We start from the raw sequence: 21,794 nt of genomic DNA on the forward strand, positions 1-21,794 counted from the left end.
TGAGTTCTCTGGTTGATCTCAATACAGTACACTGTCCTGAAGTGACCCACAAAGGCGGGTCCAGGTTGCCCTCCTGCGTGCGTACCTGGAACAGCCTCTCAAAGCAGCCCTTCTTCACGGCCTCAGAGGGCAGGACGTAGGACAGCTCTGTGTTGGAGTCCGACACCAGCAGGCAGGACGCCACAAACTGCTGGATGAACTTGGTGACCCGGGTCTCGGAGCACGGTGACTGGGTGGAGGATGGCGACTGGGTGGGAGGAGTCAGCAGCTGGCTGCTTTGGCCTGCAGAAAAGCAAAACAAGGAGCATCAGCTGGCACTAAAATAACAAGTTTTCCTGTTCAGAACACTTTGGTCATGCTTACAGTTGTTGAAATTTGGGGAGCTTTTGAGTGTCTCATTTGAATTTTTAATGTCTAAAAGATTCATTAGTTATGCTCTGATATGACCTCACAGGCCATGTTTGTGTACCTAAAATATGCAACAAGAACTAACAACACACAGACATTCAAATCTCTTTTCTTTGACTGTGTTCCCTCCAGCAGTGTACTGTGATGAGGCGCAGCCCCCACCTCGGCCTTCTGGCTGTTTTTTGACCAGAGTCAGCTTGTATCCGTCTCCGTATGTGCTCCTCAGGAACAGAGGCGAGCCGCAGCACTTGAGTTTTCCGTGTGAGATGATTGCAATGCGATCTCCCAGAAGATCCGCTTCATCCATATGGTGGGTGGACAGTAGGATTGTTCGGCCTAGAGATCCAACGGAATGAAGAAAGAACAGAAACGGCATCTGTACTCGCACTACAAATGAACACATGAATCAGATGGACGGTTTTGAAATCCCAACGTTAGAGTCTCCCTAAGACATGTTTTAATTTAAAAAAATGTTCCGAACTTTCTCCAAAATCCTGATTCTTTCTCCTTCCAGTTCACCAAAGACTCTTTTAGCTAATTCTCCAATGTTTATTGACTGTGATCAATACATTCAATCATTGGTTTCTCAGAGTTCTTGATAAAATAATCAAAGCTAACATCAAAATGCTCTTTCATTGATTTACAATCCTTTCCAACTGCGGTCAAATGAGCCGCCGTTCACATTTCCGTGGTCACATCAAGAAGCTCCGTGGAGTCTGGTGGAGATTTTCCAGCGTTCTCAGTCCTGCTACCCTAAGTATTGTATGAGTTGGGCTCCACCATCCCACAGGGAAACCAGGACTCTGTCTGCAGTCATTAGAGGGCAGTAACAAACACACTGAAATCAGCATTGGCATTTCCATTTTTGCTTGAACAACAAACCCTTGTGCATCCAATGCAAATGATGTGAAATTTCATTAGATTTTTTTTTCTGCAGAGAATTAAAATGAAAGTATCAACAGAAACTTAATCCATCTGAAAGGATGATGTCCTTCCCTCTATTAGAAGTCAAGAAACGTTCTTTCAAAGTCTTTCCCCCTGCTGTGAGTTGTACTGAGAAGGGTTCACAATCAGCATGCAGAATGCGAGGACGTCCTCTGGCTCAGCAGCATCACTCACCCTGCTTGTACTTCAGGATGAGGTCCCAGATGGCCCTGCGAGCGTAAGGGTCCACCCCGGCTGTGGGCTCGTCCAGGATGACGGCCCTGGAGCCGCCGACAAAGGCAATGGCCACAGAGAGCTTCCTCTTCATCCCACCCGACAGCGTCTGCACCAGGCTGTGCCGCTTGTTGGATAACTCCAGGTCGGCGATCATCCTGAGGACACACACTTCTCTATGAGCTGATGTTCAAAGGGAAAAAGCTGTGAGGGGGTCCTCTGAGGAAGATGAAGTCTAGTGTGTATGTTCTTTACTTTACTGTCATGTTTTTATTGAATTTCAATTTAACTAAGAAGTAAAGTGACTCCTCAATCAACATAAGTCCAGTAGATTCTGAAGGAGAAAAGCGGCTCGATGAGAAGCTTTTCTCCTTCAGAATCTACTGGAATTATGTTGATCGTGCAGACAATTAAAAAATGACAGCTTGTAAAGGATTTTGTGTTTAAGCGTCACCAGCAACGCCTCAGGTGTTAAAGGGCTAAATCTCACTTTTCTATTGGCCTCGCCCCGTTATCGTCGCTACGGCAATACTGATGCCAAAACTGGATCTGTGTGTCTTTTGTTTTTTCAAAGTAAAATAAATGAAAAAAATAAAATGTAAACATTCATTATGTGTTTGCTTCATTTTTGATTTTTTTAAAATGGGAACATTTAAAAATTATTTATTTTACAACAGTAGTTTAGAAATTGAGAAATAAAGCAGTTCATTTCCCCCCCCTTTTCATTTTTAGTTTTAATTTGAAAAACAAATGATACAGGGAAATTTCCGTGTTTTTTGCCATTTTTTTCTTCAACATTGAGTCTCACACGTGCACGCAGGAGAAGCTCCACGAGCACACAGTCCTCCACGAGGAGGTAGAACTAGTTTAGGGTGTGTAAGAATACTTTCACCGGCAAGCAGGAGAGGTAACAGGAGCAGAAGAATACTCCCACGAGCGAGAAGAAGAGGTTTCACAACCACGGAAGAAGTTTCACCAGCGCGAAGAAGAGATTTCACCAGTGCGAAGAAGAGGTTTCACCAGTGCGAAGAAGAAGTTTCACCAGCGCGAAGAAGAGGTTTCACCAGCGCGAAGAAGAGGTTTCACGAGGGCGCAGGAGTAGAGGAGCGGGCGTGGAGACTGTCCTGTGGAACGTTCATTGTGCGCGTGGAATTTGATAAACGCTTGATGGGGGCTTTTGGTGGAAATTTAAAGCCATACATGGATCCATGTGTACCAACAGCAAACACATATTCTTTAAATGTCCTCCTCAAACAGCTGTAAGTGCTGATTAAAGTGATCTAACACGGAAGCAATTTAGCATAAAAATGATTGTTCTTTCATTAGGTTTCTGATGAGCATCAACCCAAACAGATCAATGTGACAGAGCGAGTAAGAACCAAAAAAGGAACAACTCTCTTTCCTTCATGAGTGTTACCCTGTAACTTAAGTTTCCTTAGGGATTAATAAAGCTATTCATTCATAACTGCGGCATTTTACATGCAAAATCGGACTTTTGACATCTTTTGGGATGGAAAGAGGAATTGCTCTCCTCTGCTACCAGACCCTAGTAGACAGGTCCAAGCCAGGCAAAAATGGCCCTATAACGTTATTTTGACATTAAAGAACATCAAAGAATAATTATGATTGGTTGATTGGATAGATCGTATTTGTAAATAATACATTTCTGGATGTATATCGGACCAGAAAAAAGTTTGTCTTGAATTGAATTTTAAAAGCTCATTGTGTTGCTAAGACGTCGTTTTGACATCAAGGAGAGTCACAGACTACCTTTGATAGTTTATTTGATTGATTAGTTTCATATTTGTATATGTTTGTAATACATTTATGGGGTGCAAAATGAGCCAGCAAAAGTTTGAGTACATTGAAATGTTGAGGATTTCTGGTCACCATTTTGGATTTTGGGCAAAAATCAGGGTGGCCCAGAAGCTTATTTTCAAAAGTATGCCCCAAGGAAAATACATTCATTAAGAAAACCTTGACTGGAAAGAAGGGCCATTTTTGCCTGTCTTGGACCTGTCTATAGTGGTCTTTTAAGAACCTGCAACATTTGGCATTTCCTGGTTTGCTTGGGAACTTGGGAACAAAAGCCTGGGGCCTGGCTCCAACAGGTGAGCAACAGATTTCCTCTGAGGTCCTGAATGTAAGCTTAATGTAGCAAACCGCTCTTTACTCTGACGTGTTTCCTGTAAATTATATAAACGGGCTTTAAGGCAGCAGGCTGGGACGCACTTGTCCATCTCCTTGCGGATGTCCTCTTCTGCCATGCCCTTGAGCCGGGAGTAGAACCACAGATGTTCTTCCACGCTCAGCTTGTCAAACAGAACGTTGTGCTGCGGACACATGCCGAGGTTCTGGCGAATGCGCTCCATCTCTGTGCGGATGTCATGCCCATATATGGTGGCAGAGCCAGAGGTGGGTGGAAACAAGCCTGTCAGGATGGACCTAAAAACAAGGACAATAAAAGTGGTTTTGGTCAAACATCCAGACAATAGGTAGGATCTACTTTTGGTTGTTATGGTAACCAGCTCAAAGTGTAGATGTACTCCTCTTGTTCTTTGAGATCCCCCACTCTAGAGTGGAGTCTGTCATTCAGAGTTGATCTTTCCAGATGAAAGCTGCAGAGTTCAGGTATATCCTGAACTCTGTGTTTAAGAGTTTCTGGATGAACTCCAGGCTTTTACTCTAAAAGCAGAATTTCAAAAGTTTACTTATGGACAATCCACTTACATGGTGGTGGTCTTTCCAGCGCCGTTGTGTCCCAGGAAGGAGACCACCTGGTTTTCATGGAGGTTCAGGCTCAGTTTGTTAAGGGCCAGTTTGCTGCCGTTCTTGTACACTTTGGTCAGTTTGTCAATGCAGACCACCAGAGGCAGGTGGCTCGGCTCTTCTTCTATCCCACGCATTTCCTCTGCAGATGTAGTTAAACAAGCACAAAGATCAGATTTAGGATTCACTCAGCCCAGTTCTCTGATACAGCCAATGTTTCAGACAGCTGTAACTGTCGAGCAAACCTAGTCTAATTCGGTATTTAGCTAATATTTTGGCTGACTTTTAGCTTAAGTAATTTCAGTTTTTAACTTCAGCATTTTCAGCTATCAGCTTCATAGTTTTTAGCCATCAATTTCAGCATCTTCAGCGGCCAAATTCAGCTTACATCATTCACACTAGCATTTTCACAGGTAATGCTACATATCTAGCTCATCATTATGTTAAAGTTACGGTTTTAAGGTTTTAAAGATGTAGTTTTAGAGTGTTCAATAAATGTTTATCCTGTTCGGCCCGCGACCTAAGGTGTGTTTTGGATTGTGCGATTGAGTTTGACACCCCTGCTGCACCCTGCTACGGTCTGAACATCCATACCTGACCTGCGCTGGTCCATGGCACACGCCTGATCCTCCTCCATCACACTGAGCCTGGTAGCTCCACCCCCACACCAGGGCCACTCCCACGTCTCCACACGTCCACTGCCCGACCAGTAGGATCTCTGCAGGGGGAAGTACCATGGACGGGGGAGCCCGTACATGCCTGCAGCGGAGAGACAAGATGTCCCTGTAGAAGATGTCCTTGAGGCAGGGAAGAGTTGGGAGCAGCGACGGCTCACCTGGATGAACGGCCTCGATGTACCAGGTGAGCACCCCGTACACTGCAGCATCGATGATCAGCATCATCATTGACAGTCCGAGATTAAAGTCGTCACCTTCCACTGGGGACTGGCTGATGGTCCGCCACTGGATGCCAACACCGGCCACCTCATACAGCGCAAAATACTTGGAGCCGAGACCAAAGGCGGTGGTGGACATCAGGGACTGGAGGGGGGGGGGGGATACAGTCACCCACCAAACCTCAAAGCAGCAACACAGTTTGAAGGAACAATGCTTACAGCGATGCACTTCTCGAAGGCAGTGATCTTATCATGGGCCACCTCCTCTCTAATGGCCACGTACATGTAGGGAACATAACTGAGGAAGTAGATGATTCCTCCACAGGCTGACGCCAGCTTGGCTTTGGAGTAGATGACTGACACCAAGAAACTGAGGAAGAGGCAAAAAAGACACATCAGACGGTCATCAGCCGTCTTCAGGGCAGAAACTCTCTTTCAGAGGAGAACATGTTCATCCTGAACCAAAAAAAGCTTTTTATGAGAATGTATCCAACAGAATGAAAGAAGAGGCTCTGAAGCCCACAAGGACCACAGTCAGTCAGGTTTACCCCAAAGGCGGATTGTGGGGTTCACTGCACTGGATTTGATCTTTTGTCCAACTCTACGAAATCATTTTGTTTTGTTCTTGAGTCTCTGCTACCCGTTTGTTCAGAGTTCTGAGGAAATCCTTCTGTTTCTCTGTCTCCACACACGGAGAGACACAGTGGACCGAGGCTGCTTCACTACTGAGCTCTCACCAGAACATGATGGTGGCCACGGCGTAAATGGTCAGGAAGAGCCAGATGATCAAAGGGTCGCTGTGGAGTAAGACCCGGCCGTACTTCAGGATGGCCGTCAGAGCGGTGACAGAGATGGACAGCTGGACGAAGCCAGTGATGAACCAAGCCACCCAGTGGACTGCATTGTTCAGACCCATCATCTTCATCACCTGAGAAGAAGAACACACAACTCCTCACAGCGCTCCGCTCCAAGCAGCGCTCTTTCCTCAGTCCTTTGTGGTTCAGAGGAAAACTAAATCATACAAGTGTTACTCAGAGCTGAAAGGAGACTTTATTCACCCCCCCCCTCCCCATACAGTATCTTTGACACTGTGGCATTTTTGAGAGCCAAGCATTCCAATCTTGGCAAAGCTCCATTCCTAAAGTTCTTTTGTCCAGATTGAAAGAAAATCTGGCAACATAGAAAAGTCACATTTGCTTGATGGTCCCGGAGTCTCACTAACAGTTTCCATGCAACTGTCTTCTCCCCTTTTCTCTCCATCCTCACTTTGGATCTTCCTCTTAAACATCTGATTCACTTTTCTCTGCATGTTATTTTTTATTTGTCTTTCTTTAAAACAGTTGACTGCTTTAATATCACTTTATTGCTGCTTTTCCTTTCTCTGTCTTTAACTACATTTATATTGCATTTAAACTGACCAATCACAATACTGATGAGAAGTTTATCAATCATTTATCATAGTTCTTGTCTCGTTGCACCTCCGTGTAGCATACACATTAATGATCAGACTGTGAACAAACTGAATGTCCCAGAATAAAAAATCAAACCCACCCCATTACACGTGCATGTGCGTTGGATTTTTTTACAGACAACACAATCTAATTCCCATGTTATCACTCACCGCCTGGTTCAGGATCCCTCCGCGTCACCCCCGAACCCCTGGGTGTCCCCAACTCATCATCCCTCGATGCGCTGGAAAATCCATGGTCCGCAACCCTCGGAACGCGGTACCAGAACCAGCATGAACCGGATCCGGAGGCGACACCAGACCCAGCACGAACTGGGCCCGGTGCCGACACCAGACCCAGCACGAACCGGGCCCGGAGCCGACACCAGACCCAGCACGAACCGGGCCCGGTGCCGACACCAGACCCAGCACGAACCGGGCCCGGAGCCGACACCAGACCCAGCACCGGACGTGAACCGTTACCAGACGCGGCACCGGATTAGGGTATCGGTGCGCTCCGTGTCCTGGCACTGGACTGGTTCTGGCTTGCAACCCAGAGGTTGGGGACCCGTGACTTAATGAGAACAGTCAGCATGTCAAAAAACGATGAATTGGGGACGCCCAAAACTTCAAAAAGTGACGTGGAGGCGTCAATAACCAAATTCTACATGTGAGGAGCCGGGAACGAGGACACGTTGTTACAGAAGCAGGAGAACGCAGATCGGGAGAGAGACAGATCCAGAGACTCCATCAACGGGCCAATGCGCCACGAAAAATAATGCAAACTGAATCAAAGGTGGTTAAACTGATTAGATCTTACAAACCCAAATGTAGCAGCTCTAATCATTATTGGTATCACTACTTCTGTTATCCTGCTGCAGCATCCCATCATGGAGATCACATCCAGCTCTGGACACCCCAGGGATACATGCTACACTGCAACAGCTTCTTTCACACAGACGAGGACACGGTGAGCATGTGAGGGTTCTGCTCCTCAGAGGTTACTGGCCATCAGCTTTTCACAATCAAACACATTAGGAAAAAAACAGAGAATACTTCAGCTATTTCCACTTCATCTGGCCCTCTTACTGACATGCTGTGTACTTTACAACAGACTGTTCTTCTTTGAGTTCAGGGGTTTCAAACTACCTGATATCAGATGTGACTGGTTTACTGAAAAAGCAGATAAATGTGATTGAAATGCAACTTTTTTCTGATTCCACTGATATTGAACTCTGACTGCTAATGTTGCCTTTTGTTTATTACCACAGGAAATTCAACAAAAACTCCTCCATGAGTAAAATATTCCTCCATTATTTAGACTACTATAAGTTAAGGTAATCTGGCCTCATTGGACTGAATAGTTCAACAGTTAAATAGCTCAATGTTTTTTTTTATTCTGGTTTTCAGACAACATCAGTTTGAGAGCACAAAAAATCCCAAAAGGAGTTTTAGGGATTCTGCTCCAACAAAAACCATCACCATGTAAGCATCATGTTGAAACAGAAGAGCAGTCATTTTATCACTAGATCTACTGCAATTTAAAAAAAAGTCAAACGTAAACATAAACAATCCAGTAGAAAATTAAAAATGCTGCTCTTGGTCCCTAAAGGAAGTTTGTTTCCAGAAGGATCCCAAGCAGAACTGCTTTAGCATCCAAACGGATGCAGGGAGGCAGCGCACAGAAAGTGAGGTGATAACCAGTGCAGGAAGCAGCAGGCGCTGCGTGCTCCTACCTCTTTGAGCCGATGCTCCTTCTCAGCCACGATGTGCTGGATCATCATGGCAACCGAGTAAACCCAGGAAATCACCATGCACAGAGGCATCATGTGCTCGATCACAAACAGGAAACTGGGGAGGAAACAACAGGAAGTGTCAGGCAAAGAGCAAACATTGTCCCAACGCAGATACATGGAGTCCTCAGACGCTTCCTGTGTCTGGAGTCCCACAGCAAGAAGGGCTGGAAACATAAAAGAAAGGTTCACACGTTTTTCACACGTTTAGCCTCCATCTCAGAGTTACAACACACAGGAACTGCTGTCAGGTAGTTTTACTGCTTCAGGTGGTTCGGGTGGAATGATGTAAAACTACAGAGAATCCAGTTCAATATTTGGACTTCAACAGCATGATGGGGACATGATGTGCAAAGCACTCATGTTGACATGGATTTCTCTTAGCTTTATGTTCCATTTCCTTCATTCTGTGTAGGGAGCGACTGATAAACAGACCAGCCCCACTTCTGATATTTTGGTGTAGACCAGGGGTCAGCAACCTTTAACAGTAAAACCTTACAGTTTTCTACTGATCAAAACCTGGAAGGACCTGCATAGTTTTAAGACATTTGGATTTGCATTCATGACCTTTTTTTTTAATAATAAATATGAATTATGTATATGTTTTGGTATGAACAAAAGCAAAAATATGAAAAGAACCAAGCATCTCTTAAAATGTGATTTTATCCATTTATTTTTTCTTATGTGTGACAAAAGCTCAAATAACTTTTTTTGTTCTTTTTCCCCTCGATGTCCTCAGCAGTCTTACACTGCTGGGTTTTGTTATATTAGTTTGGGGTTGGACTTTGGTAGTCTTAGTTTGCTGGCTTTATTTATTTGTTTTCTTTTTTCAAGTTCTCAGGTGCAAACCCCTGAGAAGCAGCTGGATGAGGAGAGGATGAAGGCTGTCACTTCTGTTGGTGATGGAGAGAGGAACGCAGAACCCACATGACCACAGATCTATACGCGACACATTTTCTGTCTTAAATGGATGTAAGAGTGTGTCAGATCATTATAAATGTAAAACGTTCTCACTGAGAAAAATGGTCTAATAAAGAATCCAGTTTCTATCTTAAATCTATTTTTAAATGAGTCGCTTATTGTTGTGTTTGACACTTCATTAAACATGAAAGGGAAGGTGTGCAATCTTTAAAACAATAACTAAACGTACTCATCTCTGGTGTAACACGGGTATGGGAACATCTGGACGTAGTTACCCGGCTCCACCACGTCGTGACCAACAAACGTGTTGATGATCGCTCTCTCCATCATATCTGCAGGAATTTGGAAACACAGCAGCACATAATAAACCACAAAACCAAGTGTCTGCAACAAAACACTTCAGCACTTTTGCAAAATGACACTTATGTTCGACATAGCAATCGTTTCAAGTCCTAATTTTTAATGTTCTATATTCACACTTGTGCTGGAAGACAAAGAAGGACCCTGATAATCATGGAGTTTGGATGTTGTTCTGTGTAACACGTTCTCATCCCCGAGTCATCACATGTGGAGGTTTGGGTAAGGACCCCTCCACGTCACTTTTACCGTTTTGGGTGTTCAAAAACTTGGTTTTTTTAAGTGCTGGCTGTTCAAAAAATCAAGGGTCTGAAACCCTCGTGACATGGTACCACACGCGGACTGGTCCTCAGGACGCAGTCAGTACCGATACCATAACTCTAACCCGGCACCGGCTGCAACACCGAATGCAGTACCGGGCCTGACCCAGTAGCAGATGTGGTACCCAACATAAACTAGGCCTGAACGTGGTACCGGATGTCAACTGGTACTGGGTTAGGAAGACTTAGGTACCAGTTTGCTCCACGTCCCGGTACTGGACCGGTTCTGGTTGGGGCCCGTGATTTGATGGGAACCGCCAGCACATTAAAACGACAAGTTGGTTAGACCCAGAACGTCAAGTTTTGATGCGGAGGGGTTCTTAGCCAAACATTAATATGTGACGGCATGGGAATGAGGATGTGCTGGCCGTGCGTGCACGGGTTTTCTCCAGGATCTCCGGCCTCCTCCCTCTGTTCATAAACATGCTTCATAGGTTGTCTCTGGGTGAGAATGTGCATTTGTGTAATTGTGTGACTCTGTGATGGACTGCTGAACTGTACCCCGCCACACCTAACACTAGCTGGGATAGGCTCCAGCAACTCCAACAAGGATTAGGTGGGTTTAGGAAATGGATAGTAGGACTGGATATCGATTATAATTTCCAGAAAGGATTCGATTCACAAGAGTCTGAATCGATTAGATTACGATTTTTTTCGATTATTTTGGTTCTTCAAATCAATTTTGAGTTTACACATTTATACACATTTGCTTAGAAATACATTAATAATCTATATATGTTTTAAATATATTGATAATAATCTGATCCAGTTCACATACTGTAAATGTATCAGTGAAATAATGAGATTGTTAATATCATCCAGTGTTACATGGATTCTCTAAAGGAGAAGTTCTAACTAAAATGTTCAGATCATTAACATTGGAAACATTGTTCTGCTTCTCCTGGAGGACGTTTCAGTTTGGACACTAGGTGGTGATCTCACTATGGTATATTGCCTTATTCCAGAAGAAGAAGTATGAGGAAAAAATTGTGTTTTAGACCATAAATGGTTACTTAAAAAAAAAAAAACCTTGAAAGAGTTTGGAAAATTCATGCCTGTAAGTTATTAAGATGTTCATTTAGTCAGCAATGAATGTTTAGGTTGACCGAGCGTTGGCATTAGCCGTCCTATGGGAAATTCCATTAAACATTGGCATCAAGCTAGCAGACTTATCTTTATGTGCTAAATCGGTTCATATTTTAATGAATTGATTAGTGATCTGTTATGCTTAAATAGATTCTAACTGATTAATCAATTTTATTAACCCAGCCTTAATGCATAGAGAGATAGATGGATGAATGCTCATTCTAATGGGGTTTCTAAGACAATGGCTGAATCAGAATTCTTCTCCTGAACTACATTTAACCCTCCAAACGGAGAGTTGTGGAATATATTGTCTATGAATTCAGACGATACTAACCCATCATTATTCACCCGTCATCTACATTAGCGCATAGCTGCTAGCACTTAGAAAAAACACAACATCAATTTTAGAACTTTAAAAAGTCATGCTAAAACAAAAAGTCATTACTTTAATTTAAATGTAAACTTTTGTGCTTCAGAGAACACCCACGTGAAGAAATGAGTTTCTCCTACAGTCAAAAGGCCCTACATGTTACCATTATAGAAACTATTCTGGATACACTTTTCCCTCCGAATACACCTACAATTGGAGGGAGTTGACAATGCAGTGTCTGCCTCTGAACACCTTAGCTTTGGAGCCCAAACGGGTCCAAATGTGTAGATGATGTCATCAGTGTCATGGTTCAGAAATCCCCGTGTTATCATGAGATGCACTTTGACTCCACACACAATATCAAAAACAAGATCTTCAGCCTGTTTTAAAAGCAGATACATCTTTGTTACATATGATGAAAAGTATAGTAAGAATTTAGTTATTTTATAAACTTTATTATAGATCATACAAGATAAAAACAACTGCAAACACACCAGTTTTCATTGGAACTAGGGGTGTCCGGTCGGGTCCTAAGGAGTTAAATCACGGAGCTAGCAGTTAACTTAGCACAGTTAGCAGCTGCTTTTGAAGCATGAAAGGCACATTATAAAGAAAAAGAAAACTGCAATTTTCTGTTGAAATGCATTTATTGGTTGTTGTTTGTGTTAGGACAAACCAACAGAGACACTTGCTGTCAGTTTAAAGCGTTTTTAAAAGAGTTATTGGTCCCTGAAGTCTGAATCTGTGATCATGTAGCTAGCTTGACTGAATTATTCATGTTAGCTTCTGCTTCAGCTGCTGCTGTATTTTGCTGCTTTTTACTGCAACAACATTTTGTGATCTGTTCATGACATCTAGATTTCTACTGGTGTATTTATCTGGAATAATAAGACTGAAATATGATTATAATAAGAATAAATTAAATATCTGATACTGATCGGAGGACAACATCCGATATTGATCGAGTCCTCAAATACATGATCGGGCCTGATTTTCAATCACCTGATCGGAACATTCCTGATTGGAACAGCTCAGGTGACACATAAGAAAGCATGTCTGTCATTGGTGTTGGCAGACAGAGCACACAGCACCCAGAATTCATTGCACATCTGCTGCTTACCTTGGATCCAGACAAAGCCGTACAGGAAGTAGAACTTGCCACCCGTGTTGGGACCTGGACGCCAGTAAGCTCTTCGTATTTCATTGGTCTTCTCAGTGAAGCTGGAGTTCTGTCGTATTTTGTACTGAACGTGAGGGGGCAAGGTGCCATCTTTATTCGTCTGGAAAATCACACCTGTCGGGAAGAGGAAAGTTCACACAAAACTCACTGTTTTCAGCCCAATTACTGCATGTTCTGTTTAGAGTGCAGAGTAATCAGACATGCAGACGGCAGGACAGGCCACTCACTGGCAAACACAGAGACGTTGTCCTGGTAAGCCTGGTTTAGCGTGTAGTTGACGATGCTGTCCTCGTCAGGAAAACCTTTGAAGACGTCCACGCTGACCTGCAGTCACACACGTCGAAGCAAAAGCGGTGAAACTGCTGCAGAAACATCCTGCAGCATCTCAGGAACGATGGTTAAACCGCCAAATGGGTCCTGAAAGCAGCTGTGTCTGCAGCTCCCCGCTCCCCCAGGGGAAGGGTCAAATGAAAAGTTCTCTCCCTGAGACGTGAGGCAGAAATCATGAAGCATCTTCCTTGATTGTTCTCCTGTGACAAGTTTTCCTTGAATTTGATGTATGCAAAGCAGTCTGCTGTCATCGACCACTTCACTCACTCTAACAACAGGTTGTCTGGTTTGTCTGAGCTTTTCCTGACAGACAGCTTCCGTGCATCTACACTGATGCCTTCTGGGTAATTTTTTTTTACGACTGAAGCCAGCCTGTTCCATCAAATTCCAGCATCCCATAATCCTACCGCAGAAGGACAGCCTGTCTGCAGTTCGATCCTCTAGCTCAGCACAGGATGCAGCCGTGTAACTGAGACCCAAGCTGGATTCCTGCCATGCAGGCTTCTGCTGATCACAGAGTATTCACTGTGGGACAGGGAAGCTCTTTACTCACACAGACACACAGGGAGGAGGAACATTTATAGGCTGAGATTATTTTTACTCTAAGTGCATCCAGAGCAAACACTGGAGTTTACAAAGGTTTTTGTTCAGCTTCAGGTCCTCATTCTTTGATTGACCCTGACCCTGTTTTCTCCTCCAGCTGTTGGACTGTTCTCTCTGAAGGTCTGTGGTTTGAACACCTGATGTGGGCGGGTCAGCAGTCCAACACATCAAAGACAGATGGAAATCAGAATCTATACGCAGAAAAGAGCAGGCTAGATTCCAACCAGGAACCGTATCAGAGTGACCTCAATAAGAGTTGAGCCCATGTTGAGAAACCATTGATGGAGGTTCAGCACTTTGGAGGAAAAATCCAAAAGCAAAGATTTCCCTTTAAACAATAAAGATTTGCTCCAAAAAGCCAAAAGTATTCATAAAGATTCAGGGAGACATTGAGATAAAGTACTTTTAGCTCTAGTATATTTTTGATTTTTATTACAAATATTTGGGTGGGTTAAAAAAACCACAATAAATAGAATCAAATGTTTTACAACACAATGAGACAAAGAAGTGATATCTTACAGTCAATAAATAGTAATATTTTTTGGTGTTAATTAGTTAAAAGCTTTGCTAAAAAGAGGGGAACTTGTTTTTTCTTGCTCTTGTAATACTTTGTTGCCATGGTGGATGTTACACAAGTTACCACACAAGGTCCTGCATAGATATGCTCCAGAAGATTAAAGTCGAACATTTAAGTTGTTCCTCTTGAGTTAACGCGGCCAACGAGGTCTGGATTTCATTATTTGTCATTTTAATTCATTTGCAGTCTGTTTATATTAAAGTTACATGAAAAGTCTATATGTGGAACTTAAGGCTAACTAGAAAGTTGCATTACCTGGGATAATGCTCATGTAAATGTTTTGTGCTGAATGTAGTTGCTGAAAATGCTGAAGCTTTTTGCTGAAAATGTTGATGCAATTTACTTTAATTGCTGCAGGTATTTAATGAAAATGCAAAAGCTATTTGGAAAATGTTAAATTTGCTAAAAGACTGGAAATGTTGGTAAAAAACTATGAGAGAGCGCTGAAGTTGACCTAAATTTCTGAAAAATCTGTAGTTAAATTGCTTAAAAATCTCTATACATGCCAATTTTGCAAAAATATTTAGTGTTACTAAATGTAGGCTAAACTCCAAATTAGCCCCAAAAACCTTAGTGAATGCCGAATTAGCCAAAAAAGCTAGCTTATTGCTTATGTACTAGCTAAACTCCAAAATATTAAAAAAAAAATCAAAATTCAAAACTCAATTAGTCAAAAACATTAGCCTGTAGCTAAAATAGAAGCCAAACTCTAAATTAGCCTATCAAAAACGCATTAGATAACAAATTATCAAAAAACTTTGCATGCTGCTGAAGTATTAGCTATACTCCAATTTTTTTGGGGAAAATGACTCTAAAAGATGAAAACACAGAAACACAGTCCGTGAATATATTTAAAGGTTTGTAAATGTTGACATTTGAAGACTTACTCATTCATTTCCTATGGGGCATATTTTGCTCAATATTTTAAAAACTATAAAATGCATAAATACCAAAAATAGAACCAGTAATGTTCTGAACAAACTGAACGTTTTGATACCAAGATTATTGAAGTCGCTGAAAGTGTGATTGAGTTTTCACGTTCTGAAAAACGAACAGAAAGGGGCAGAGGAATCAACATAGAGTGAATGCTTATTCACACAATTAGATGTCTAGTTTGCATATCGTGCACTTTATTTGTGTTTTCTTTATTATTCTGTGTGAGAACACTTTGTAAAAAGGTTTAATTTTGTATGTTATTTCATAGTTCTGACGGTGCTGTTGGGGCATGGAAAGAGGCATGCTAAGACATGCTGAAGAACTTTTGTGTCCAAATAAACGTCTGTTGAAACCAAGAACCGTTTGTGCCTTTCATCGAGCTCCAGAGAAGGGTTGGTACTGATCTCCAGTTTAAATGTTGGTAACAATGGTGCCCAGCTCTCTCCGTCACGTTTGCTCCCCGTTAAGGTCGGAGGACGAGCAGTTGTGAGGAGCCAGCGGTGCACATCAGCTGACCTTTGACATGAAGTGGGACCAGCCGCAGGCGGCATTATCGATGGTGTCCAGCTGCTCCAGGAGGGTGGAGGTGTTCGGGATGGTGTAGTTTCCGTCCAGCAGCGCCTGCATCAGCTCGCTGTCTGTGCCGTTGAGCAGCTGAGGATGCTGCTGGAGCTCTGAGGACAGCTGCACACACATAGTCAGCATTACAGACGGGGTATCCCAGTGGAGAAGCGGCCCACAAACAGTTTACCTGCTGCAGCCACTTCAGGTGGCCCTGCAGACGACCTTCCTCCAGAAAAGTCCGCAGCTGAGCTGAGATGTTGAGCCACACCCGAGCGTAATGCGTCACATTTCCGATGAACGCAAACGTCTCATTTGCCTGCGAGAAAACAACACTTGAAGTAAACTAAAAATCTGTTTCTTTGTTCTTATTTTAAAAGTCGATTAAAGCCTTTCATGAACAGAGAAATTCTGCTTAAAGAGTAACCAAACCCTAAATCAACTTTTTTTTAGCTGTTTGCCTCTATAATTGTGGCTTTAAATGTGCTGTCTGTTGGTTGTTGCCAATTTAATGACAAATTTAAATAAGATTGTTTAATTTCGGAAATTTTAGTCAAAAACCGTGTGCTGCAATCTACAGGTTGAAATGAGGTATTACAGTTGAATTTTGTAAGTCCAAGAAGTTTCACTTTATCATGCTCCAGTATAAAAGCCCCAGACTTCCCTCTCCCCGGTCACTTAACCTTCTCTGGGGGGACCCCGAGGCGTTCCCAGGCCAGCGGAGAAACATAGTCTCTCCAGCGTGTCCTGGGTCTTCCCCGAGGCCTCCACCCAGTGGGACATGCCTGGAACACCTCTCCAGGGAGGCGTCCAGGAGGCACCCGGATCAGATGCCCGAGCCACCTCAACTGGCTCCTCTGGATCTGGAGGAGAAGCGGCTCTACTCCGGGCTCCCTCCGGGTGACCGAGCTTCTCACCCTATCTCTAAGGGAGCGTCCAGCCACCCTCTGGAAAAAACTCATTTCAGCCGCCGCTTGTAGTCGGGATCTCGTTCTTTCGGTCACGACCCAAAGCCCATGACCATATGTGAGTACTGGAACAAAGATCGACCGGTAAATCAAGAGCTTTGCTTTTTGGCTCAGCTCTCTTTTCACCACAATGGACAGTGACCCCATAATAGCGGACGCCGCTCCAATCCGCCTGTCGATCTCACACTTCAATCTTCCATCACTCGTGAACAAGACCCCAAGATATTTAAACTCGTCCACCTGAGGCAGGAGCACTCCACCCACAGAGAGAGGACAAACTACCTTTCTCCTTGAACTACCACCTTAACGTGGTGGAGGGGTTTCAGTGATCTCAGGAGCTATGCTGTCTGGGGCTTCTGCTCCTGGTAGGGTGTCCCATGGCAGACTGGTCCTGGCTGACGAGCCAGACAAAGAGCAGTTCAGAACTCCTGTATGAGTACCTACATCATAGATCCAGTTAGGTCACCCAGATTGGCATCACCGGGGCCCCACCCCGGAGCCAGGCCTGGGGTTGGGGCTCGTGAACAAGCGCCTGTCGGCCGGGACTCCTCCCACAGCCCCGATGGGGTCCAACCCTTAGGAGCAATGTGGGATCACTCTCCAGTGGGTCCACGTTACATGAAGCTAACTTAACTGTAGATACCAGCCACAACTCCGCCGCTCAGTCTGGCACCACTAGCTCAACGGTGATTGAGAATGGAGTCAGCTCCACCTGCCCTGTTTGGTCACCCTTTAAACAGGTAATCAACTTCTATTCATATTACTAAGTAAACTCTTTTCTAATACAGACAAATACATTTAAAATGAAGGTTAAAACATATATTTATCTAAACTATTTATTCAGACTTTTTCCCCTTTTTTAAATAGAATATTTCAAATGCAAACAAGCAAGCTTGTTGTCAACCGGTCTCTACAAATGAATTTTTATGAAGATGTTCACAATGAAAGAAGGAAGAAACCTGGAGTTACAGTTCTGAGGACGGTTGGGGAGCAGGAGACCCCACATGAAAGAAAAGGTTTCCCTAATGCAGCTTAGAATGAAGGAAAAGCCTGCAGTGAGTTTAGATCTGTGAAGCAGGATGGGAACATGAGACTGTTTCCATGGTGATGAAGGAGCATCTACACAGGAGTTGTGTGCTTTGACTGTAAAGAATGACCTTCGACCTCAGAGTTTATAGATGCATCCTCACACTCCTGAAACTGTCTAGTCTGCCAGGGCCACATCTAAAAGCTGCCTTCAGTGTCTCCAGACCTTTTGGATGACCTTGTCCACCTGGGAGCCGATGGGGGAGTAGAGGATCTTGGGATTTGCAGTCATCAAATGAACCAGGAGGCCCAGATTCCTCTGCTCCTTGCTGGTGAATCCCAGAGAGCTCATATTGCCCTGTTTCAGAGCTTCAGGCTCAATGATCCTGAAACAAGAGCATGACGTTACGATGTACCACAAAAGTATTCAATCTGCATTCAAAATGGTCCCAATAAGGCCTTTGGATTTTAACCCTTTAACTACGGAGCTCCAGTGTTTCTTTGATTTACTGCAACTTTTCAACACAATTAACGTAAATCCAGTAGATTCCTTCAATATCTACTGGATTTACGTGTTGAAAAGTAACAGTATGTTAAAGAGGAAAGCACAGCTGCTCCTGCTGTGATTATTATGGGCTGGATTTCAATCACCTGTTGTTGCCACACAGGATGGGCTGCAGTCCGGCCCACAACTGGACAAATGCAGAAAACTGAGAGTGTGGGTTCTCTGCCTCCTCTTTTCCACCTGCCTGCCCCCCCTGGCTCGCCTCCTCAGTGGAGGAGTCTGTGGTGTTGGGCCCCCATGTGGTGGTATTCAGAGGCCACGTCCCATTGGCAATGCTGGAGGCGGACTTCTGACCAGCACAGGCTCCCTTGGGCAGCAGGCGAGCCAGAGCGGAGAGCAGGTCCAGGTCCTTCAGAAGCCTCTCCACGTCGGCCAGGTCCTTCAGCATGACCCTGAGGTGCGCCGGGGACAGGGCAGCCAAGAAGCTGGGCTGCTCCAGGTGCAACTGGGTCAGAAAGTTACGGATAAACTCCTGCTTAGTTTTGTCCAAAGTAGAAACAATATTCATAAAAAAAAAATTAACTTTCTCTTAATTTTCAACGTTCTATTCATGAAAAACTATAGTTCATTCATACAAATCATAATCATAACGTAATGTAACCTGCAGCAGCACAGAGACGACGCTGAGACGTTTTTTCTGCTGCAGACATTTTAAACTCGCTGGTCGCTACACTAAGATGAATAAATCTAGAACTCTGTTGTATATTTGAGCTTTTCTGCTCCTTCTGAGTTCTGCTCAAAGAGAAACGGGCCAGAATGGTTGAAGACTGTAGAATTCTGATGGAACAGCACCGATAGAAAGTCCCAAGTCCACCTCGGTCCTCAACCATGGCAATGTGAGGCAGAGACACCTGATTAGATATAATTTAGACCCATCAGCAGGCTGTTTGTGGTGGCACAAACGCTATGCTCAAATGTGACGCTGAGAGAAAATGCTAAACGCAAAGCCAAAGATAGGGTGAAAGGGAGATGAGGCACTCATAAGTTTGCAAACCATATAAAAAAAGTTTGCAACCAAAAAAAAGTTTGCAAAGCAAAAATTGAATATTTTATTTGCAACACTTTAAATTTTGTTTGCGACTTAGAACATCTTGATCTTGAAACTGTGACTTTTGCTTGCAATATGGTGGCACAAAAATCACATCATACTCTTTTGGTTTTGTCTTAGTTCATAAACTTAAAATCCAACATTATTCCCTTTCAGAGCAAAAAATACATCATTCCCAAATAACATTTTACTGCACTCAATTATATTGGTAAAAATCGTAAATCAGCGATCTTGGGAACATTCTGTCTCGCGAATATTCATACTTAAATCTTCGGGAGCAGATCGTGAGTGTCCGACTACCCGGATACTCGTTACAGCCCTAAGAATGAAATCCATTATAAAACTCATGTCTTCAATAGACGATAAACCAAAATAGAGCTGGTGTCACCTCTTTTTAGCAGCAGAGAGGCCATCAAGAGCAAGGACCATTACACTTCAAGATCTCTGACATGAGGGTTCAGGGATTTCTCCAGAACAATATGGCAAATGAAACAAGGTCTTTTCAGAGGTCCAAGGGGCAACAGCTGTCATCTACTCAGAGTTTTCTTTAAAATAAAAACAGAACTCCGATTTGGACCTGAAAACATGTTTTCTGTACGTGTCAGACATCATAGAGGAGACCATGTTATTGTGGTCTATTCTAACTCCAATTCAGCAATAGATCAACAGTTACTAAAATGAAAAGTCTGAGTAAAAAAAAAAGACAGAACATGTCCACCTCAGAGTCAGTCCAGACGCAACACTGTTGACACAGCTTTAAATGATTAAACGTAAAATTGAGAAGAAAAGAAAAAGGATTGAAAACTTTGCTTCCTGCTTTCCTAAATGGTATAAACACAGCTTTGAGTGCAGCGTCTGACCTTGACCTGAGCCGTACCTTCTCAGTGATGCTCTGCGTGTCGATCTGCTCTCGTAACTCCTGGCTCAGCTGTCTGAAGCGCTCCGAGCGTTCGGCCGGCCCCCCTCGGCACACTGAGCTGCGATAGGCCAGCAGCACCGGCTGCTGCTCCTCGGGCAGCAGCAGAATCTTCCTGAGCTCTGCGTCGCCTCTTTCTCCACAGGTGAGAAGCTCCAGCATGGATCCAGTCAGGAGAAGTCCCTGAGGACCACACAGTGTCATCGCTGAATCTGACTCTGTGTCTACAGAGGACGGCGAGCTTACCTCCACCTCCCGCACGCCCTGCTGATCAGTGCTCTGGTCTCCTGAGACCTCAGTGATGCCCAACGCCCTGGACATCAACCTGACCAGAGCTCGCCTGTGGTCTTCTCTGGGGGGGTCATGCAGGGCTTTGTGTAACAGCCCTCCGTTGAACCTGTGGACGACTCCCAGCAGCTTCTCCTGCAGACTCAGAGAGAGCACGACACATGAGAATCATAGAGAATGGTAAATTCAGAATCATTCAAACCGGGAGCTGTTCCGGAGACCGGAGATCAGCTCAAACCAGCAATCTGGACATGGTGCGGTAAGATTTGGGCTCCCTGTGACGTGACATCTTCCTCTGATCTGAGCTTCTGAACGCAAACTCACTCATGAAACTAAACACAATGATTGTGTTATTTTAAAAGTGTTGTGCAGGTTTTATTCCTTAATCTTAGCTCAGATGAAAACATGTTCTTTCCAATCAGTTCTGCAGATGCCGGTGTGCTAGCTCCTCTTAAACCGGACCATCCTCACAGGAATTGAAATGCTGTCAGTTTGTGAATTTGAGGCAGTTTATGGTTTGGTTTTTAAAGGCAAAACCAAACCAGACCACGCTCCGCACACGCAGACCGCGTTCTGCTCACTGGATCCGCTTCGCTCTAGCTCCTTTCTGAGAAAGGTGATCGTCATGAGAAGTTTTTTTAAAAAAAGTATAATTTTAGAGGGAAAGATCACCTCTTAGTGCTTATTTAATAATAACAAAGTCCAAAGTCTAACTAGTTGAATTCCTCTGCTGTGTTTCATTGCTTCCTTCTTAGATTCTCTTCTTCATTTCTTTTCTGCTTCATCTCAGTCTTTAAATTGACCAAATTCATCCAAACAGGTTAAAGTAAACTAGAATCTCTCATGTTTTTCTACTGTCTCACTGTTTGTGACAAACTGTGGAATAAGGAATATCAACATTTGAGTTTTAGTATTAATAAAAAAGTTTGTGTTTCAAGTCACAATTAATGTATCGCACAAAAAAGATAATTGCATGACAGCTCTAGTTTCTATGGCATATCGAAGATGAAACAACAACTCCCACCTTGGAGCCACACTACGGAGACGCAATGACATGAACGTTTTGTTAAAACAAACATGTTGATGTTTGTGACACAAACACCATCCATCAGCCACCGCCTGATGCAGCACTCGTGCCGAGGGGCTTAAATGATTACCCCATTCTAATTCATTAGCCTGCACTCCATTTAATTAAAAACTGCTGCTTCTGTCTGACAAATTACAGGCTTCCTGTAAAACCAACAAAGAGGAAACCTGGAGATGCTTTACAGC

The 21,794-nt window shown here is 43.7% G+C and overlaps 1 protein-coding gene across 4 annotated transcripts in view; it reads right to left on the reverse strand.

Annotated features, from left to right (window-relative positions):
- abca2 (ATP-binding cassette, sub-family A (ABC1), member 2) overlaps positions 1-21,794 on the reverse strand; it is a 75,019-nt gene that overhangs the window by 26,621 nt on the left and 26,604 nt on the right. For all 4 annotated transcript variants that reach the window (XM_024294317.2, XM_024294318.2, XM_024294319.2 and 1 more), the window contains 19 exons: positions 20,481-20,657; positions 20,196-20,417; positions 18,357-18,715; positions 17,932-18,091; positions 15,902-16,030; positions 15,667-15,834; positions 12,932-13,028; positions 12,645-12,818; positions 9,621-9,723; positions 8,414-8,528; positions 5,968-6,158; positions 5,450-5,600; positions 5,171-5,375; positions 4,930-5,094; positions 4,297-4,477; positions 3,799-4,011; positions 1,528-1,724; positions 571-744; positions 86-282 (listed from right to left, as the gene is read on the reverse strand). In XM_024294317.2, coding sequence (XP_024150085.1) covers positions 86-282; positions 571-744; positions 1,528-1,724; positions 3,799-4,011; positions 4,297-4,477; positions 4,930-5,094; positions 5,171-5,375; positions 5,450-5,600; positions 5,968-6,158; positions 8,414-8,528; positions 9,621-9,723; positions 12,645-12,818; positions 12,932-13,028; positions 15,667-15,834; positions 15,902-16,030; positions 17,932-18,091; positions 18,357-18,715; positions 20,196-20,417; positions 20,481-20,657 — 3,378 coding nt within the window. The remainder of the gene's footprint in view (positions 1-85; positions 283-570; positions 745-1,527; positions 1,725-3,798; positions 4,012-4,296; positions 4,478-4,929; positions 5,095-5,170; positions 5,376-5,449; positions 5,601-5,967; positions 6,159-8,413; positions 8,529-9,620; positions 9,724-12,644; positions 12,819-12,931; positions 13,029-15,666; positions 15,835-15,901; positions 16,031-17,931; positions 18,092-18,356; positions 18,716-20,195; positions 20,418-20,480; positions 20,658-21,794) is intronic.

This window comes from Oryzias melastigma, linkage group LG9 (assembly GCF_002922805.2).
Source record: "Oryzias melastigma strain HK-1 linkage group LG9, ASM292280v2, whole genome shotgun sequence".
NCBI classification, from domain to species: Eukaryota; Metazoa; Chordata; class Actinopteri; order Beloniformes; family Adrianichthyidae; genus Oryzias; species Oryzias melastigma.